We start from the raw sequence: 17,804 nt of genomic DNA, 5'->3' as shown, positions 1-17,804 counted from the left end.
GCCTCAAAGCAGATGCCGTGCTGGAAGGCGTCCTCATTGTGCAAGGGGATCCTCAGGTCGTGCCCATCGTCCACAAGGTTGTACTTGGTTTTGCTGGGCATGGTGACCCACGATGGACACGCTCCTCCAGAGGCGACGCTGGCTGCAACAGCAGCAGGAAGGGGCTGTCTAGACCCCGAGGAGGAGAGACTGGGACCGAGTGAAGAGGCGCTGCCCACCCCGCGTCCCGCTGTCCCCGCCAGCGCCTCTTCACTCGGTCCCAGTCTCTCCTCCTCGGGGTCTAGACAGCCCCTTCCTGCTGCTGTTGCAGCCAGCGTCGCCTCTGGAGGAGCGTGTCCATCGTGGGTCACCATGCCCAGCAAAACCAAGTACAACCTTGTGGACGATGGGCACGACCTGAGGATCCCCTTGCACAATGAGGACGCCTTCCAGCACGGCATCTGCTTTGAGGCCAAGGTGAGGGGGTTATGGGGAGGGTAGTGCCCGGGAGGGGTTATGTCTGAGTGGATGGGATGCACAACCATCCTAAACTCAGAGCAAGTGGGTTAGGCCAATTTGCGGACCTTTCTGTTAGGGAAGGTGACTCCCCCTTTTCAATATAAAATTCCACGGGCTCCCTCCCAGAACTGCTAAAGAGCAACTGCAAAGTTTGAGCTGCATTGCTTCACCCCCCACCCCTTCCACCTGCAGTCTCCCCCATCCTTGCCTGCCTAGGATTGGATTGAGTTACTTCGCAGAACCGTCCTTTGGAGGAGAGGCAGGTGAATGAGCGCAGCGTGGACACCTGGTTCTTTAGAATCGGTTTAAGGAAGCCCTGGTGTTATTTACCTGCTGGGCTCCCTTGGGAGGTGCTTTCAGGAATGTCTTTTAAAAGGGGAATGCTTGCTTCCTGATTGAGGAAGAGAATACAGTTTGTTTGTTTGTTTATGATGATTCCGGGTAGGCGGGTCCAGGTGTTATGTCAGTTTCTAAATCATGACCAGTCATTGAATTGAGGGTGGCCTCCGGAGTGAGTGGGTGAAAGCTGTTTGCTACCCTTGTACGTAATGTTAAGTTTTAGCATCTACTGCTGAGGAATTTAGCTGGGATGATGGGAATTTTCAGCATCGGGGGAAAGTCCTAGGTCCATTTTTGGGGAGGGGTGGGGCCAAAGCCAATAATGGACCATCAGGTGTATATAAGGCTGGTCCCTGTGATGTACCTCCCTCAGTGCGAGTTCTGATTTGTGAAATTGCAGTGGAGGATTCCACTGCTCATCGCTGAGAAAGAGTGCTTTTCTGTTGAAAAAGGACTCTCTCCTCCTGCTTCATACCACTTGACTTCTCTGGTGACTTAAAGGCTCAGGGACTTTCAGCGTCTAGAATGTGCTGGTCACTAAATGAAATAAAGTATTGCCCCTCTAGGTAGGTTGGGTATTGAAGGTTTTGAAAACCGTACTTTTTATGTGGAGACAGTTTTACTCTGTTCCCTTTTTCCTCTTTCATGACTGTGCATACAGGAGGATAGCATCTCATGCAAGGATCATTTCAATCACAAAGCATTTTTTTAAGCATCTGATATGTGTTTAATGTAGTCAATTATCTTAAGATTTTTTTTCATTTGTTAAGGAGATGAATTGGGGAATCTTAGTTTTCATTTTTTTTCTCCTCTTAAAAATTCCCCCCAAACCATATTGGCTAGAGCTTAGGGGAGACATTCCCACTACTTAGTCACCAAACCCTGCCGTGGAATGCAGAGGTGAATTACTGGGTATGGCTAGGACCCGAATGGGGCTGCAAGCAGCAGCTTATCTCACTTCTCTCATCTCTTGAGTAGATCTGGCTGATCCTAAGATGGGATATTTGGGTTAGTTTTTGTTGTGGCTTACTGGTTTGGTGAGCATTTTAATTTTGTTTTACTGGGGATTGAACCCAGAGCTTCATACATGCTAGGAAATCTCTTCACCTCTGAGCCACATTACCAGCTCTTTTATTTTTTATTTTGAGACAGGATCTCACCAAGTTGTCCAGAATCACCTCAAACTTTCTTTTTCTCGTTTTCTTTTGGTACTGGTGATTAAACCCAGGGGCACTTAATTACTGAGTCACATCCCCAGCCCCTACCCCCTTACTTTTTAAAAAACATTTTATTTAGAGACAAGGTCTAGCTGAGTTACTTTGGGCCTCACCAAGTTGCTAAGGCTGGCTTTTGAACTCGTGATCCTCCTGCCTCAGCCTTTTGAGCCACTGGGATTACAGGCATGCGCCACCAAGCCCAGCTGGTGAACACGTTTTTGATGTTAAAGTTTTCATCATAGTGATGATTTAATTTTTTTAGATATCCAGAAGTACATCAGTCGGGAAGTTGGCGTTTATCTTGTTTGATTCACCAGTGCTCTCTTTTGTAAGAATTAGCAAAAGAATGGAGGTCACACTTAAAGCGTCTTTAAGTCTTTTTATTCTTTTCTTACTGTCCTCTGTATTTGGTCTCAAATAGGTGTTAAAACTTGGTGTGCATAGGGTATTAAAAGGTCCAGTTCTTGCCATGTCCCAATTTTAATTTGATACATCTAGGGGGAGCTAAGGAATGTGAACCTTTAACAAGCATTCCAGGTGATTTCATGTGATTGCAACCAGACTTTGAGAAATACTGAACTTAGAGCTTGCCTCCAACTTGCTGGATCTTTTTCTTCCTTTCCCAGCACCAAACATACAGTTTCTTTTCTAAGCAAATGTCTGGGGGCTGTGTGATGTAGTTCCTATAGTAACTTCCCTGCATTGACAGACGGTGGTGGTCATTAAGAGGAGGCACAGCCATAGTTGATCTTAGCTGAGTTCCTAATGCAGAGGCATGGGGACCAGTGATTCTGCTTCGAGAGGGGCAAGAGAGAGAAGAAAGGACAAGGGCACACAGTACAGGCAGTGGTGGAGCTTCCTTGGGCAAAGGCTGATCGTGAGGACTTCGGGTCTTAACTGCCAGCTCTTTGTAATTGATGTTGGACACTGGCACATTCATTGTGTCAGTCAAGACCCAAGTAGAGGTGGAAGCAGAAGCTTTTCTGTCCCACATGCACCTGGTAAGTACTTCTTCTGGCTGGTTTTCACATCTCCTATAGAGCAGTGTCCATGAAACTTCCCAATCACTGGGATTTCAGAGTTGAATCCACACCACGCTCTTCCCTTGCTGTGGGAAAACACAGGCTGTAAAATACAAATGTATCATCGCCTTGTCAGGTACCCTTGGAAAATGAGCCCAAGACTTCCTCTTTCAAGGGCTGGCAATTTTTCAGAATCAACATTGGATGGAGTGATTGTTTGGATGTATGCCTCTCATTTTCTGGGTCTGCAGAGACTGAAAGGTTCTTTTTTTGATTAAAAACAATTTTTTTTTTGTACTGTGATTGGACCCAGGGGCACTTTACCACTAAGCTGTGTCCCCAGCCCTTTTCCTTTTTAATTTTGAGACAGAGGCTAAGTTGCTTCGAATTTGTGATCCTCCCATCTCAGCCTCCTGGGTTGCTGGAATTACAGATGTGCACCACTGCACCCAGGTGAGGCTGAAAGGGTTGGGTTCTATGCAGAGGTTCTGTGCACTTATAAAAAAAAAAAAAACCATATATGTACTAATTAAGCAGAATCCTACGTGTTTTTCACCTGCAATACTTCATTTAATTCTCATTCACTTTTCTACGAGATGAATCTCCATGTCTGTTATAAACGGGGAGATTGTTGCCTGCCTCATTGCTCACAGCTGTGTGCACCAAAGCTAGTGTTTAAACTTAGAGATTTGACTTCAGACTCCTAAATCCAGTGCTTGCTTATTCAATGATTTTTATGGAGTATTCACTCTATGCCAGGCAGTGGTTTGATTCATAGCTCTCTGGAGCAGTATCCTCAGGTTGCTGATCTCTAGGATTCTGATATAGGAAATTATTCATAATTATTTGCATTTTTTTTTTGGTACTGGGGATTGAACCACTTTTTCACTGAGCTACACTCCTAGTCCTTTTTATTTTGAGACAGGGTCCTGCTAAGTTGCTTAGGGCCCCACTAAGTTGCTGAGGTTGGCTTTGAACCTATGATCCTCCTGCCTCAGCCTCCTGGATTACTGGAATTATAGATGTGTACCACCACACCTGGCAATTATTCACACTTTTAAGATGCTGGGCTGTTTCCAGATTTCCCCTTGGGCTAAGAGCTTCTTGTAAGGGATACCAGGGCTCTGTGTTCAGTATGGATACCTGGCTCACTGACCAATGCTGGGGGGTGGTCAGATCTCACATGGCTGAAATTTTGTGGCCCCTTAGAACCTGCCTCTTGATCTTTTTTTTTTTTTTAATTTTTTTATAGTTGTAAATGGAAAGAATGTCTTTATTTTATTTATTTATTTTTGCTGAGGATCGAACCCAGTGCCTCACACATGCTAGGCAAGTGCTGTGCCACTGAGCTACAGCCCCAGGCCCCTTTCATCTTTTGATACAGCCAGTTTTTATTGAGGAATATGGATGTCCCTGAATGGTAGAGCACTTGCACAGCAAGCAGGAGACCCTGGGGTTCAATCCCCAGTACCGCTAAACATTTAAAACTGGCTGTCTCTGTTTGCTTGGTGAAAAAGAGGCTTCTAAAGACAATGATGTAAAGAATAATAAAACTATTAATAATATAGTTATATTTTGCATTTCTAGATGATTTTGATTTTTATGAAGCTTTCATATACAAAGATGTTTTCACTTATAGAAGCAGGAACATTAGTTTTATCTCCTTTCTTTTTCAGATGAAAAAAATTGGGGATTAGAGAGATTAACTTGTCCAGAATCAAGGAACTGATTTGATTCATCAGATAATGACGATTTTTTTATTGAGTGTTATGTGCCTGCATTGTTGTAGTTGCTGCCTCTTTTGAGCCTCACATAGCTCTCTTTCCGCTCCTGAAGTAGTGACTTGGATACTGAAGCAGTTTCTCTCTCTGAATTCCTAGCACTCGCGTTGCCTGGACTGTTCGCTGATATCCACATGAATGGTTCAGACTGTCAGAACTGGGAAGCACCTTAGCTCATCTGGTACAACCTCCTCATTTTACAGATGAGGAAATTGAGGTCCAGAGGGGAAATCATTGACCTAAGATCACATAGCTACATAATAACATTGCCAGGATTCTCCCCTTGTTTTGGGACTTCAATTTCGTTTCAGGTATCTATTGCTGTAAAACAAACTGGGTCAAGACTCAGTAGCTTAAATTGACAGCTCTTTAGTTTGCTCATGATTTGTGCGTCAGAAACAGGTTGGGCTGTTGCATGTAGTGATCTTTCCCTTAGCTGCATTTACCTGTGTCTAGGCTGGAAAGTTCTAGAAGGCTTTGCTTATATGGTGAGTGACTTAGTGGTCCTCTGCCTGTCTGTCTCCACTGGCTCACTTGGGTTTCCTCATGGCCTCTTGGTGGTTTGTTTGGCCATTGGCTCTCCTGAGCCAAGCAGGAAGGAGGAAGTTCTTAGGATCTGGTCTTTTGAGTTATAGGGGAGCACTTCTGATACATTCTATTGATCAAAGCAGGCTATAAGGGAAAGAGGGACAATCCCCTTCTTGATGAGGGAATGTCAAGGTCACATTGCAAAATTGTACCCGGGATGAGCTATTGCTGAAGCCATTTTTGGATCACTCTACCACAAAACTTTATGTTCTTTCCTCTCTGCCTGTATCTTCTCTAATGATATAGAATGTATTTTAAGTACTTTGTCTCAGGTTTCTCTCTCTCTCTCTCCCCTTACTCAGGTCCCAAAGATAGATACAAACATAGTTGGCAGTAAAAAGGTAGAAGAAGTTACTTATTTGAAAGAGTCTGAAAGCAATAAATATATTGTCATGAAACGGAGTGATTTTGAGGTTTGTGAGTACTTGGTCTGATCAGAACTGAATTCTCTGGCCATATTTCCCTCCTTGCTAAATGACTTCATTGGTTGATGGTCTCCATGGTGTGCATTTAGAGTTTCTAATAACCCACATGGCAGGCTGCCCATGGATGGATACCTCTTGACACACTGGCATGAGGGCTTACAGTTAAAGATGCTGTATGTGTTCATGCACCATAAATGGGATGTCCCTGAGTCACCTGAGCTTCAGGGCATGGTAAAGAGTTCTCAGAGCCATTCTACTATCCCCTGGGTATTTATGCTTCATCCCTTCCCTTCACCCAGATTAAGGGTTCTATCTAGATTAGCAGCAATTCAGATGAATGACTTGATGGCATCATTAAAAGTGGAGATTAATGGGGCCGGGTTGTGGCTCAGTGGTAGATCCCTGGCTCCAGGGATACTACCACATACTATATGATTACATTTATATGAAATGTAATAATAATGTAAATAATAATAATAATAACAATAATAACCCAAATAAAATAAAAGTATTGTGTCTATCTACAACTAAAAAAAATTTTTAAAAAGTGGAGGTTCATTTCACTTTCTTATTTGTCCAGATACTTTGAAAACACGTTTTTATCTTCAGCTCATAGCAGTTCTGTTTATTTTTAAATGTTTAGTGGTACTGGGGATTGAACCCCAGGGTCTCCTGCTTGCTTTGAAGTGCTCTACCACTCAGAGACATCCCTATTCCTCAATAAAAATGACAATAAGTCATTTTTATTGAGGAATAGGCACCTGTATTATTATTTTGGTACTTGGGACTGAACCCAGAAGCACGTAACCACTCAGTCTCATCTCCAGTCTTTTTTATTTTGAGACAGAGTCTTGTTAAATCCTTAAGTTGCTGAGGCTGGCCTTGAACTTGCAATCCTCCTGCTTCAGCCTCCCCACTTGTTGGGATTACGGGTGTGTACATTACTCAGTCCAGCATTTTTTACTGTGGAGCTTCAGAGGAATCACAGCCAGGGCCTCAAGCTTGGTGGACAATTGCTCCACCACTGAGCTACTCTCCCAGCCCCTTTAATGTGGGCTTTTGGGGACACTTATTTTTATTTATCCTTACATTGCTCTCAGGTGTCTCAGCGTATTCCTCTATAGCTGATTTATTGGGATTTGATGAACAGATCTATTTCTCCCTTAGTCAATACATTTCATGATTTTATGGCATTCAGTCATGGCTCGTTTGCCTACAATATCCCGATCCTTTTTAGTGGTCAGAATCATGCAGCCACATGTAATGATGCCCTCTGCCAGTCATCTATATCCAGGAACCTAATCGGACTTGACTCAGTGTGTATTACTGCTCACTCATAATGCTGCTACTTCCAAGAACTTGAAGAACTCCAGTGCTTTCTTTGTCTATAATTACCTGCCTCCTCTTGAGTTTTATTGCCTGCGGGCAGTCTGTAACTCCTCCGTGATCTTTATACTGTTCTTATCCTGCTGGCCTGAGCAGCCTGTGACCCTGTCTGGACCTTTTACTTCCTTTCTGTTTTCCTGCCCTACATTGCAAACTAGAGCCCTACTACTTTGCTTCTTCTTACCTGTTTTGGAAAAAGAGCTTCCTTGCTCTTGCCCTTTCTTCTTTCTAATAGCCTTATTGAGTTGGATTCAGATATCATATAATTTACCCATTTAAAATGTATAATTCATTGGCTTTTAGTTTATTCACAGACATGTGTGATCACCACTCCCCTGTCAATTTTAGAACAGTTTCATCATTTCAAGAAGAAATCCTGGCTGGGTGCAGAGGTGCACACCTATAATCCCAGGGACTCGGGTGGCTGAAATAGGAGGATCTCAAGTTCTAGGCCAACCTGGGCAAAAGGTGAAAAGGGCTGGAGATGTAGCTCAATGGTAGAGCATCCCTGAATCCTCTGTACTCCAACAAACAAACAAAACAACCTCCTCCCCCGTACACTTTAGCTACCACTCCTTTGTATTCCTCTTTACTCTGGCCCTAAGCAACCACTAATTTAATTTCTGTTTCTAGATTTGCCTATTTTGGACATTTCATATAAATGTAATCATATAGTATGTGGTCTTTTGTATCTGACTTCTTTCACTTAGCGTAATGTTTATGTAAGGTTATATATGTCAGTACTTTGTACCTTTTTATGGCTGTATAATATTCCATTGTACAGATATAAAACATTCTGGTCATCAGTTTGTGATATTTCGATTGCTTCCATTTTTTGGACTGTTATCAACAATGCTATAAATATTCCTGTACAATATTCCTGTTTGTGCAGATATATGTTTTCATTTCTCCTGGGTGGGTAAGGAGTGAAATTGCTGGGTGATAACCAATGGTAACTATGTTTAACTATTTGTGAAACTGCTAACTTCTTTTCCAGCATGGCTGCATCATTTTAGTTTTTCATTAGCTGCATGATTTCTCCACATCCTCACCAACACTTATTATCTGAGGTTTTTATTCTAGCTGGACTCATGGGTATGAAGTGGTATCTCATTGTGGTTCTGATTTGCATTTTTATGTTGAATAATGACATAAAACATCTTTTCATGTTTTGGTGACCATTTGAGTCTTTTCTTTGGAGAAATGTCTATTCAGATCCCCTGGACATTTAAAAATTGGATTGTCTATTATTATTATTATTATTATTATTATTAGTAGTAGTAGTAGTAGTAGTAGTAGTACAAGGGATTGAACCCAGGGGTCACATCCCTAGCCCTTTTTATATTTTATTTTCAGGCAGGGTCTCACTAGTTTCCTTAAGGCCCTGCTAAGTTGCTGAGGCTGGCTTTGAACTTGTGATCCTCCTGTCTCAGCCTCTTGAGCTGCTTGGATTACAGGCATGCACCACTAGTCCAGGCTCCTTTAATTGTTGAGTTCTGATAGTTCTTTATATGTTCTGGCTTATATGGATTTACAAATATTTTTCACCCATTCTCTGAATAGTCTTTTCACTTTCTTGATATTGTTCTTTGAAATACAAAGGTGTATTCTTGCTACTTCCAAGTAGCCTGTAATCCTGGCTACTCCAGAAGCTGATGCAGGAGGATCACAAATCAACTCAAGAAAGAAAGAATGAAAGAAAAACCAAAAATGGCTGGGAATGGAGCACAGTGGTAGAGCACTTGCTTAGCATGTGCAAGGTCCTGAGTTCAATCCCTGGGTACTACAAAAAATATTTTTAAAAAGATTACAGAGTTTTATAATTTTGACAAATTCTTTTTCTTTTTGCATTACTGGGTATTGAACCCAGGGGTGCTCTCCCACTTAGCTACACCTGCAGTCCCTTGTATTTTTTAATTTTGAGATAGGTTCTCACTAAGCCTGGACCTTGGCATCCTCCGGGCTCAGCCTTCTCAGTGGCTGGGAGTACAGGCCTTCGCCATCAGGTTGGGGACTCTTCCTTCATTTGTCCTCCTTGCCAGGCTAGTCTGTCTTTGTTCTGTTAATTGGCTTAGTCCACACCCCCGCCCACCTTGGCAGGTTTATATCTGCCTCCTACTGATTCACTGCTTTTTGCCCAAGAATATGCTGTGGCCTTCCCTCTCTGAAAAGTCTCTTTTCTCTGCCTCCTCCTTTGTTGAAAGTATTGGCTCTCTTCCTTTCACAGTGGAGCCTCTTGAGACCATGGTCTACCTTTTGCAGGGTCTTGATTTATTCCCTTGGCTGTCCCCTGCTGACCTCTGTCCTGAGTACCAGGTGGAAATGGTTCTGTTCTCACCTTCTCTGTCCTCATTCTTTTTGTCTTTCCTTCCTGAGCATCCTGTCCTGTGATTCAGCTCTCCGCACTTGCTAGTGGGTGGCGAGGCTCTGCCGCTCTGTCTGCTTCTCTTTCTCCCCCTTTGGACCTCCTTCTCCTTTGGGTCACACCCATCCTCACCTCTTGTGGTGTCTGTTAGCTGGCTACCCTGACCTGTTGCTGATCCCATCACGCAACAAGCTGGAAATCAAATCTTTCTTCTGACTTCATCCTTCTTCTAACCACCCCACCATCTTGTTGGCTTTGCAGGCCTGACACTTTGGAGGATTGCTCAGATCCGGTTCAGTTAACTCTTCAATGAGACTCTCGTCACCTTCTGAAGGCCTCCAGTTTTCCTCTTATCCCTTCCATCATAGAAACTTTTGCTCTAATAATGTTCCTCAAAACGAGTTGTCATCTTTCCACTCAAAACTGGAAAAGTTTCTAAGCCTGCTGGATTAGTTTCAAAATTCTTAGCATGAAACTGAAGGCTTTCTGTTGTTGAACAGTGATTTAACCCTTCCAGAATGCTCACCATTCCTTAACCCTCTGTGAGATTTTCCCACCCAGTTCATGTCACTCAGGAAGTGAATATTACTGTTCCCTCCTCTAAATCGGAGAGACTAACCAAACTCTACTTGTATTAGAGCTGCTTGGCTCTGTCCAGTTTCCATCCCTATGTGGTCACCATCGGGGTCCTTGTCTCTCCACCCCCTATGTCTTCTGTGGTGCTAAGTGGAGTGCCTTGCATATAGAAAATGCATTGTGCTTGCTTTTTTCCCTAGAGCTCAGAATTGAATCCAGGGCCTTGTGCACGCTGAGCAAATGTCTGCCATGGAGCTCTGCCCCCATGCCAGGAAATTTATTTTTAAATTAGTGAATATAATTTCTAAAATGTTGCCTGTAAGGATGGCCAGGGCCTTCCTGAGTCACCCATAGTGGAGGATACCTCAGTTGGCTCCAGTCTTCTCCTGACCATTTTTCTTGTTTTTATCCTGCAATTCTTAGTCTCTGGTGACCCAATGCACTCAGCTGCCATGTGTCTTTCTGATCTCTCTCCACCCCCACCTCACAGAGTGCGACTTCCTTCCCATAGAAGTGCCGAGTAAGCATTTTTTTCCTAAATTAAATTCCAGTGATGAATGTCCAGTGGAATTAGAATCTGAGTTTAGAGCATATGCCCAATTTCAAGAGTAGGTAATTGTCATTTACTAATTGTCACTTATATAAAATACCTCTTTTCAACCTGTTGCATTCTCATTAATGAATTGATGGTTTTTTTAAAGCTCAGGGCACTTTACCTCTAAGCTATATTCTCAGCCCCCATCCCCCTCACTGTCCTCCCATCCCCCCTTTTCTTTTTGGTGATAGGGATTGAACCCAGAGGCATTTAATCACTGGATCACATCCCTAGCCCTTTTAATTTTATTTTTATGTTTTTTAGTTGTTGGTGAACCTTTATTTTATTCATTTATTTATTTGCAGTGTTGAGAATCAACCCCAGTGCCTCACACATGTCAGGGAAGAGCCCTACCACGGAGCCACAATCCCAGCCTCCCTTTTTATTTTTCATTTTGAGACAGGGTCTAGCTAAGTTTGCTTGGGACCTCACTAAATTGCTGATTTTGAACTTGTGACTTACTGCGCAGCCTCCTGAGCCGTTGGGATTACAGGCATCTGCCACCATGCCTGGCCATCCCTTTTTAAAAAACGTGGTACAGGGGATTGAACTCAGGGCCTCATTTATGCTAGTAAGTGCTTTATCACTGAGCTATATCCCCAGCCCTTTTTAATATTTTAGTTTTGACACAGGGCCTGGCTAAGTTGACCAGGCTGGCCTTAGCTTCCCATGTTGCCTGATTACAGGCATGAGCCAAGGCGCCGTACTGTTTTATAATTTTTATGACATGAATTTGGTTGGCAGCATAGGATAGCATAAATTCAGGGGCTACCATAATTGGGTTCACATCCTGGCTCTATCCCTTACATGTTATGTAACCTTGTTTGAATTACTTTAAATTTCTCCTATAGCAATCTCATTTAAAAAATAGGTTACAAACTTTAAAATACTTCCTAGGGTTAATGAGAGGATTCAGTGAGTTATCCCTTAAATGATATAGCACAGTGCCTGGCACAGAGTGGGCTGCTATTTTTATTGTTGTATTTAATTGTACTTTGTTTCATCTGGGTATGGTTTTAATCTACAGAATAGTCCTACACAGTGTTCTTTTATATGTCAGAGGTTTGGTAGTACATTTTCTTCATTATACATGCTTGCTTAAAGAATCTAGCTACAGCATTACTGATTCCTAAAGTTGCAAATCAGACAGCATGAATATTTTGTGATCTTAAAATAGTTGTCAGCCTCTTTGGAATGGAGTAAAAAGGGGTTAACTATGTTCTGGTGCATGCCCCAATTACATTTGTTCCAGCCTTTTAATCCTTGTTAGGATTAAAAATCACAGAATCTTAAGTACAGTGTGTCGTCTGTCTTCACATGTCTTGTCTGAATTTCTTGGATAAATATTTCTTTAAGCAGGGTAAGCTAAGCAGAAGGAATCTTGCATCATGGGATTAATTAATACCTTGTGATGCTTACATTTCCCTTTTCAATTTTTATGTTCAGCATCATGTTTATGTTTAAGTATTGGTGCAGCTGGCTTTCAAGTTATTTTAAAAGTCACTTCCAGCAAGTTCAGTGTTCATAGAGTGCTGGGACATTTTAGAATCCTCTACCTGCCCCCACTGCATTTGGTTTTTTGCAGTGAGACTTGTGTGTCTTATATTTGTAACATCTGTCCATGAGAGCTAAGGACAATAGCTACCTTCCACTTATTTATTTTGCAGTACTAGGGATTGAACCCAGCACTTCACCCAGGATAAGCAAATGCTCTAACACGGAAGTATACCCCTGGCCCTTTAAAACAAAAATTTTTTTTTTTTGAGATAGGGTCTTGCTAAGCTATTCAGGCTGGCCTTGAACTTGCAATCCTTTTGTCTCAGCCTCCTGAGTAGCTGGGATTACAGATGTGCACCAGTGTGCTTCGGAAATTAACAGCCTTAAATGTTGGATGAGACTGCGATTCCCTACCAAGGGGCCCTTAGGGGTGAGGTGGTGGTCAAGAAGGAGATACTCGCTACCCATTGTATTAGAATATTCTGCACTCTGTACCTTGTGTGTTTGTGTGTATGTGTGTGTTTGGGGGAGACAGGAGGACAGCTCAGACAGAAAAGCTGTTCACATGCTTATGGAATTATGTGTGGCCTGTTGTGTGCTGTTCTTCCATGATGGTTCTATGTATGCATTTCTTGTCTTTCTATCCAGGCTATGAGCCTCTGAATGGCTGAAAGACTCCCCGTGTACCTGCCCTGGCCACATCCTAGAAAACTAACATCATAATCATGCCATTTTGCCAGGTGCATTGGTGCACGCCTGTAATCCTAGGGGCTTGGGAAGCTGAGGCAGGAGGATCGTGAGTTCAAAGGCAGCCTCAGCAACTTAGCGAGGCCCTAAGCAACTTAGTGAGACTTGTCTCAAAGTAAAATATTAAAAGGGCTGGGGATGTGAGTCAGTGTTTAAGCACCCCTGGATTCAATTCCTGGTACCAAAATCAAATAAACACAAACAAACCAAAACACAAACCAATTAACAAACAAAACCACAAAATAATCATGCCATTTAAAAAGTACTTAATATGTTCCAGGCACTGTGGCAAGCCCTTTCCATGAAAGGATTAATTGAATTCTGCCAATAACCATTTAAGTTAAGGTACTTCATTGTCTGAGTTTTACAGGTGGGGAAGCCAAGGCAGGATAGCTTGCTCAGCGCCCATATCTATTAACGGCTATGTCCCAGAGTCAACCCAGGCAGACTAGCTCAGGGTGTCCACTCTCCACTCCTGTGCTGTGTATGTATCAAAATACCAAGAGCTAACATTTAGCAGTCCACCCTGTGCCTTGTTTTTAGTATTTTACATCTGTTAGCTAATCTCCATTGGCCCCATGAGGGTGTGTGTTAGTATTTTAGTTTTGCAAATGAGGATCCTGAGGCATATCTTCCAAGTTTGGATTGAAGGGTGAATGGTCTGTTAAAGGTAGCGGTTTTTAGCTCCTCCCCCTGAGGTTTGTGACCCAGAGACTGGCCTGCTCTGCTAAGTGGCAATGGGTCACCTGAAAAGACACTTCCAGTGGAAATATTGGTGATATCTAGGTATAGGAATGGATATTGTTGAGTAATGGGACAGCTAGAGAGTGAGCAGTTTTGGAAGCCCTTCCTTCCTGAGGAGTGTTATGCTTTGCTGGGCTCCTTCCTGCGCACTTCCTGTCTAATGGTGGCATTCAGTCCCCCTCAACTTCCACATCCTCTTCCTTAACTTTCCCAGCTCCATTTCTGAGGTCTATTTCTCTGCATTTAGAAGCCTCAGGGGCCTTCCAGGAGAGTATAAATGCTGAAAAACTTTCATCCCAGGAAATACTGCCTTTTGGAACTATGGAGATAGCCCACCATGCTATCTTGCCTATAAACTTTTCCTTTTCCTATTTGAATGGAATGCACTCATGGGGAAGTATTTTTTTCTTTCTTTTCTTTTCTTTTTTTTTTTTTTTTGCAGAGAGGAAGATTAATGTCTCCCACAGATCAAGTGACAGATAACATTATCTCGCTCCTATGCTATTTCCCATAGCCAGACAAACCTATACTACAACTACGTTTTCAAACTGGCTCTTTGATGTGTATAGTTTTCTTTTTCTTATTTTGGCAGCCCAGGTCAAACACACATTCTCAGCACCCATATCCAAAGTTTAGGGGGAACTGCCTCCTCCTTCAAGTTCACTTAAATGTAACTCTTTCCTTCTGGTTAAAAGTTTTTACTGTTTGTACAAATGAAGAGAATCACCTGCAGATGCCTTTGATTAAATAAGTAGTTGTTTTCAATTTTTGGCATAAATCAGAATCACCTGGAAACCAATAAAAAATAAAGCCTATAAGCCCAGGTTTGTTGAAGTAACATAGGGCCTGGATCACTGAGTCTTTTTTGAGTTTTTCAGATGCTACTGATAGACACATGGGTTTGAGACCCATGACCTTATAGCCCTGGTTCTCAGATACTCGTTGAAATCTTTGGGAAGTTTAAAAAACAAAACAAAGCAAGCTGGGCATGGTGGCACATGCCTGTAATTTCAGCAACTGGAGAGGCTGAGATAGGAGGATCAGAAGCAACTTAGTGAAGCCCTAACCACCCTGTCTCAATATAAAAACTAAAAAGGGCTGGGGGTATAACTTAGTGGTTAAGCACCCCTGGGTTTAATTCCTAGCATCAAAACAAACAACCCCCCCCCCAAACAAAACAAAACACCACTGATGGCTGATGCTATATTTGGGTCTTGACTGTTTTCCCCAAAGACCCATATGATGAAGGATTGGTCCCCAGCCTGTAGCACTGTTAGGAGGTGGGGGACCATTTAGGAGGTGGGGCCTAGTGGAATGAAGTTAGTTCACTGGGGCTGTGCCTTTAAGGGTATCTGGACCTAGATACCCCTTCCGTCTGTGTTTGCTTCCTGGCTACCATGAGGTGAACAGGCCTCCCCTGCAACCTGTTCCTGTTATGATGTGCTGAGGTGCCACAGACCAACAGCAACAGAACCAAGTGACCAGGGACTGAAATCTCTGAAAGCATGAACCCAGTGAACCTTTCTTCCTTTTAAATTTATGATCTCAGGTATTTTGCCACAGTGACACAAAGCTGACTAATATAGCTGAGTACTCGTAGTGATTTTGGTTCAGTTAATGTAGGCTGTAGCTTGGGCATTGTGACCTTTATAGCTCCTATTTCTTTGCTGAGACTTTATGTTTTCTCATTTGTTTTAAGAATATTCATAATAAGTATTTTTATGAGGACTGTTTTAAAGTCTTTTTTCAAGTAATTCTAATATATTTGCCATTTTGACATTGAATTGACATCTCTGTTGGTTGTCTTTTCTCATTAGTGTTGAGATTTTGCTGGTTCTTGGGATGATGAATTTTATTATTTATTTATATTGAATCCCAGACATTTTGGGTATTATGGTATGAGACTGATTTTTTTTTTTTTTTGGTAGTTGGGATTGAACCCAGGAGCATTCTACCCACTGAATTAAACCCCCAGATTTTTTTTTTTTTTTTAAATTTTGAAACATGGTCTTGCTAAGTTGCCCAGGCTGGCCTTGAACTTGAGATCCTTCTGCCTCAGCCTCTGGAGCTACTGAGATTACAGGTGTGCTCCACTGCACCTGTCTGAGACCAAATTTTATTTCAACCCTCCCTTCTAGCAAGGTTCCTTTGCCAAGGCACTGGTGGGGGAGAAGAGGGGGTTCCTGCCTAATTGCTTTCAGGTTGGGGTAGAAATCTAGGTTGTCCTCTAGGTTTCAGCTAATACCAACCCCCTGGTTGTAGGGGGCAGGGGTGTCTCGTTTCTGTTCCCTGCATGGCTGCTACTGACACTGTGGCTTTGTTACCACTGGGTGGTGGTGAAAGTTCTGGACTCTGCACTAGGCCTCCTCTGGCACCCCAGCAAGGAGGTGTGGAGGCCTCTTTATTGCCACATGGTGTGGATATCCTGGCTTCCTGGTTGGCCTTCTCTCAAGCCACCAAGAAGGGGGTGAGGTTGGAGCATCTCACCGTGGCCTGCTGAGGGCAGAAGCCTAGTTTCCCTACATGGTCAGCGGAGCTGAGGCCACAGGTTTTTTTATGGTTCTTGGCTGACTACAGTAGAGCTGTTGTCTAAAGGTTTCCTGCCGGGCAGGGCTGCCCCTTTGCTACAGGGGAAGGCCTTTTTCGGACTTGTTTTGGTCTGTGTCTGTTGGCTTTCTGGGACTCTGGTTTCTCTGCCAGCCAGTCTAGGATGATGAGGCCAAAAGAAAGCCCAGATGTTGTCCCTCGGGTGCGGAGGTCCCCAGCTGGGCTTCCTTCTTCCGTCTTTCAGCTGCCCTTATACTTGTCATATATCTAAAATGTCTGGGGTTTGGGGTTGTGTTTAGCAGTAGGAAAAGGCAAAAATATGTTTATTCCGTATTCATGGAAGTGGGCGTTCCCCACACAGAGTTCCCTGGGGGAGTCTAATAAATCAAATCAGATCAAGCAGGGACATTTGAGAATCAGGGTGACAACACTGGGGCAGGCAGAAAGTGTTGGTGGGAAGACCAAGAGGACCTGGGTCCTCCCCAGGTGATGGTCTTCGTGAGTCAGAGCTTACTCCCTCATAGAGCCTTTTTTTTCACTTATGTTCACTTTCCTCTTGCTTTTTTTAAAATATTTTTTTCCCTCTCTTTTGGACTTCTCAATATGTGTTCCTAAATGCAAGTGCAGAAATGGATTCCATCCCATCAGAAGCATTTATTGTGCTTCTACTGTGTCTAGGGCACAATGATTGATATTGAAGGCTACAGAGTAATGAGATAAAAGGGTGACTTGAAGGGACTCAGCTATCTGGGAAGATATTGGCACATGGAAAGACAGACACGTGATTTTTTTTTGTGTGTGTATTTTTGTGTGTTTATATGCACAGTTGTGCTAGGATAGAGCTTATCCACGGAATACTCCTAAATGCTGCCCCAGACCCAGGGCAGATTTTTGAAGCAGCCGTTGTTAGTGGTTTAGTCTGTGGCTTTGGAAGGGGTCATGAAGGGTTTGTTTGTTTTTTTGGTGTTTCTGTGGTATTGGGAATTGAATCCAGGGCCTCATGCCCACTGATAGGGCTTTAAATGATGATTCTTGAGGTTTAAAAATACCTGCAGCAACCCTGTGGCAAGAGGATTGGAGGGGCAATAATAGACTCAGACTCTTGGAGTTTAGGATAGCAGTGGCTAGAATTAGGGTCTTCTTCCCTCTGGAGTTTCCAAGAGGGAGAAAGAATTGGGAAGACCATATTTGTAAGTAAAGAAGGGAATGGATAGTTTTGTAAGAAAGCCAAAGGAGAAGAAGACTGGTCATGTGGCATGGGTAGTATGAGAGGAGGTTTATATATAGGGCTTTCCTTATTTGTAAAGGGGAAAACATATAATAGGAAAACCATACATAAATACTGTGGTTTGGATATGAGGTGTCCCTCCAAAGTTCCTGTGTTAATTAAATAATGTTGGGAGGTGAAATGAGCTGTAAACTAATCAGTCCATCCTAGTTTGAGTGGACTGACTGGGTGTAGCTCTAAGCAGGTGGG

At 43.0% G+C, this 17,804-nt stretch overlaps 1 protein-coding gene across 5 annotated transcripts in view; it reads left to right on the top strand.

The window, feature by feature from the left end:
• The first annotated feature begins 188 nt into the window (after window positions 1-188).
• LOC107147452 (carboxyl-terminal PDZ ligand of neuronal nitric oxide synthase protein) overlaps window positions 189-17,804 on the top strand; it is a 323,970-nt gene continuing 306,354 nt past the window's right edge. For 4 of the 5 annotated variants that reach the window (XM_048810127.1, XM_048810129.1, XM_048810126.1 and 1 more), the window contains exon 1: window positions 189-456. In XM_048810127.1, the coding sequence (XP_048666084.1) occupies window positions 352-456 (105 nt within the window). In that variant the 5' untranslated portion in view covers window positions 189-351. Of the gene's footprint in view, window positions 457-2,249; window positions 3,056-17,804 lie in introns of those variants that run through there. The other variant, XM_048810128.1, reaches the window with a different exon arrangement.

Source organism: Marmota marmota, unplaced genomic scaffold (assembly GCF_001458135.2).
Source record: "Marmota marmota marmota unplaced genomic scaffold, marMar, whole genome shotgun sequence".
In the NCBI taxonomy this organism is placed as follows: Eukaryota; Metazoa; Chordata; class Mammalia; order Rodentia; family Sciuridae; genus Marmota; species Marmota marmota.
Note: the sequence above shows the minus strand (reverse complement) of the source record. Positions and strands in the feature narration are given on the sequence as shown.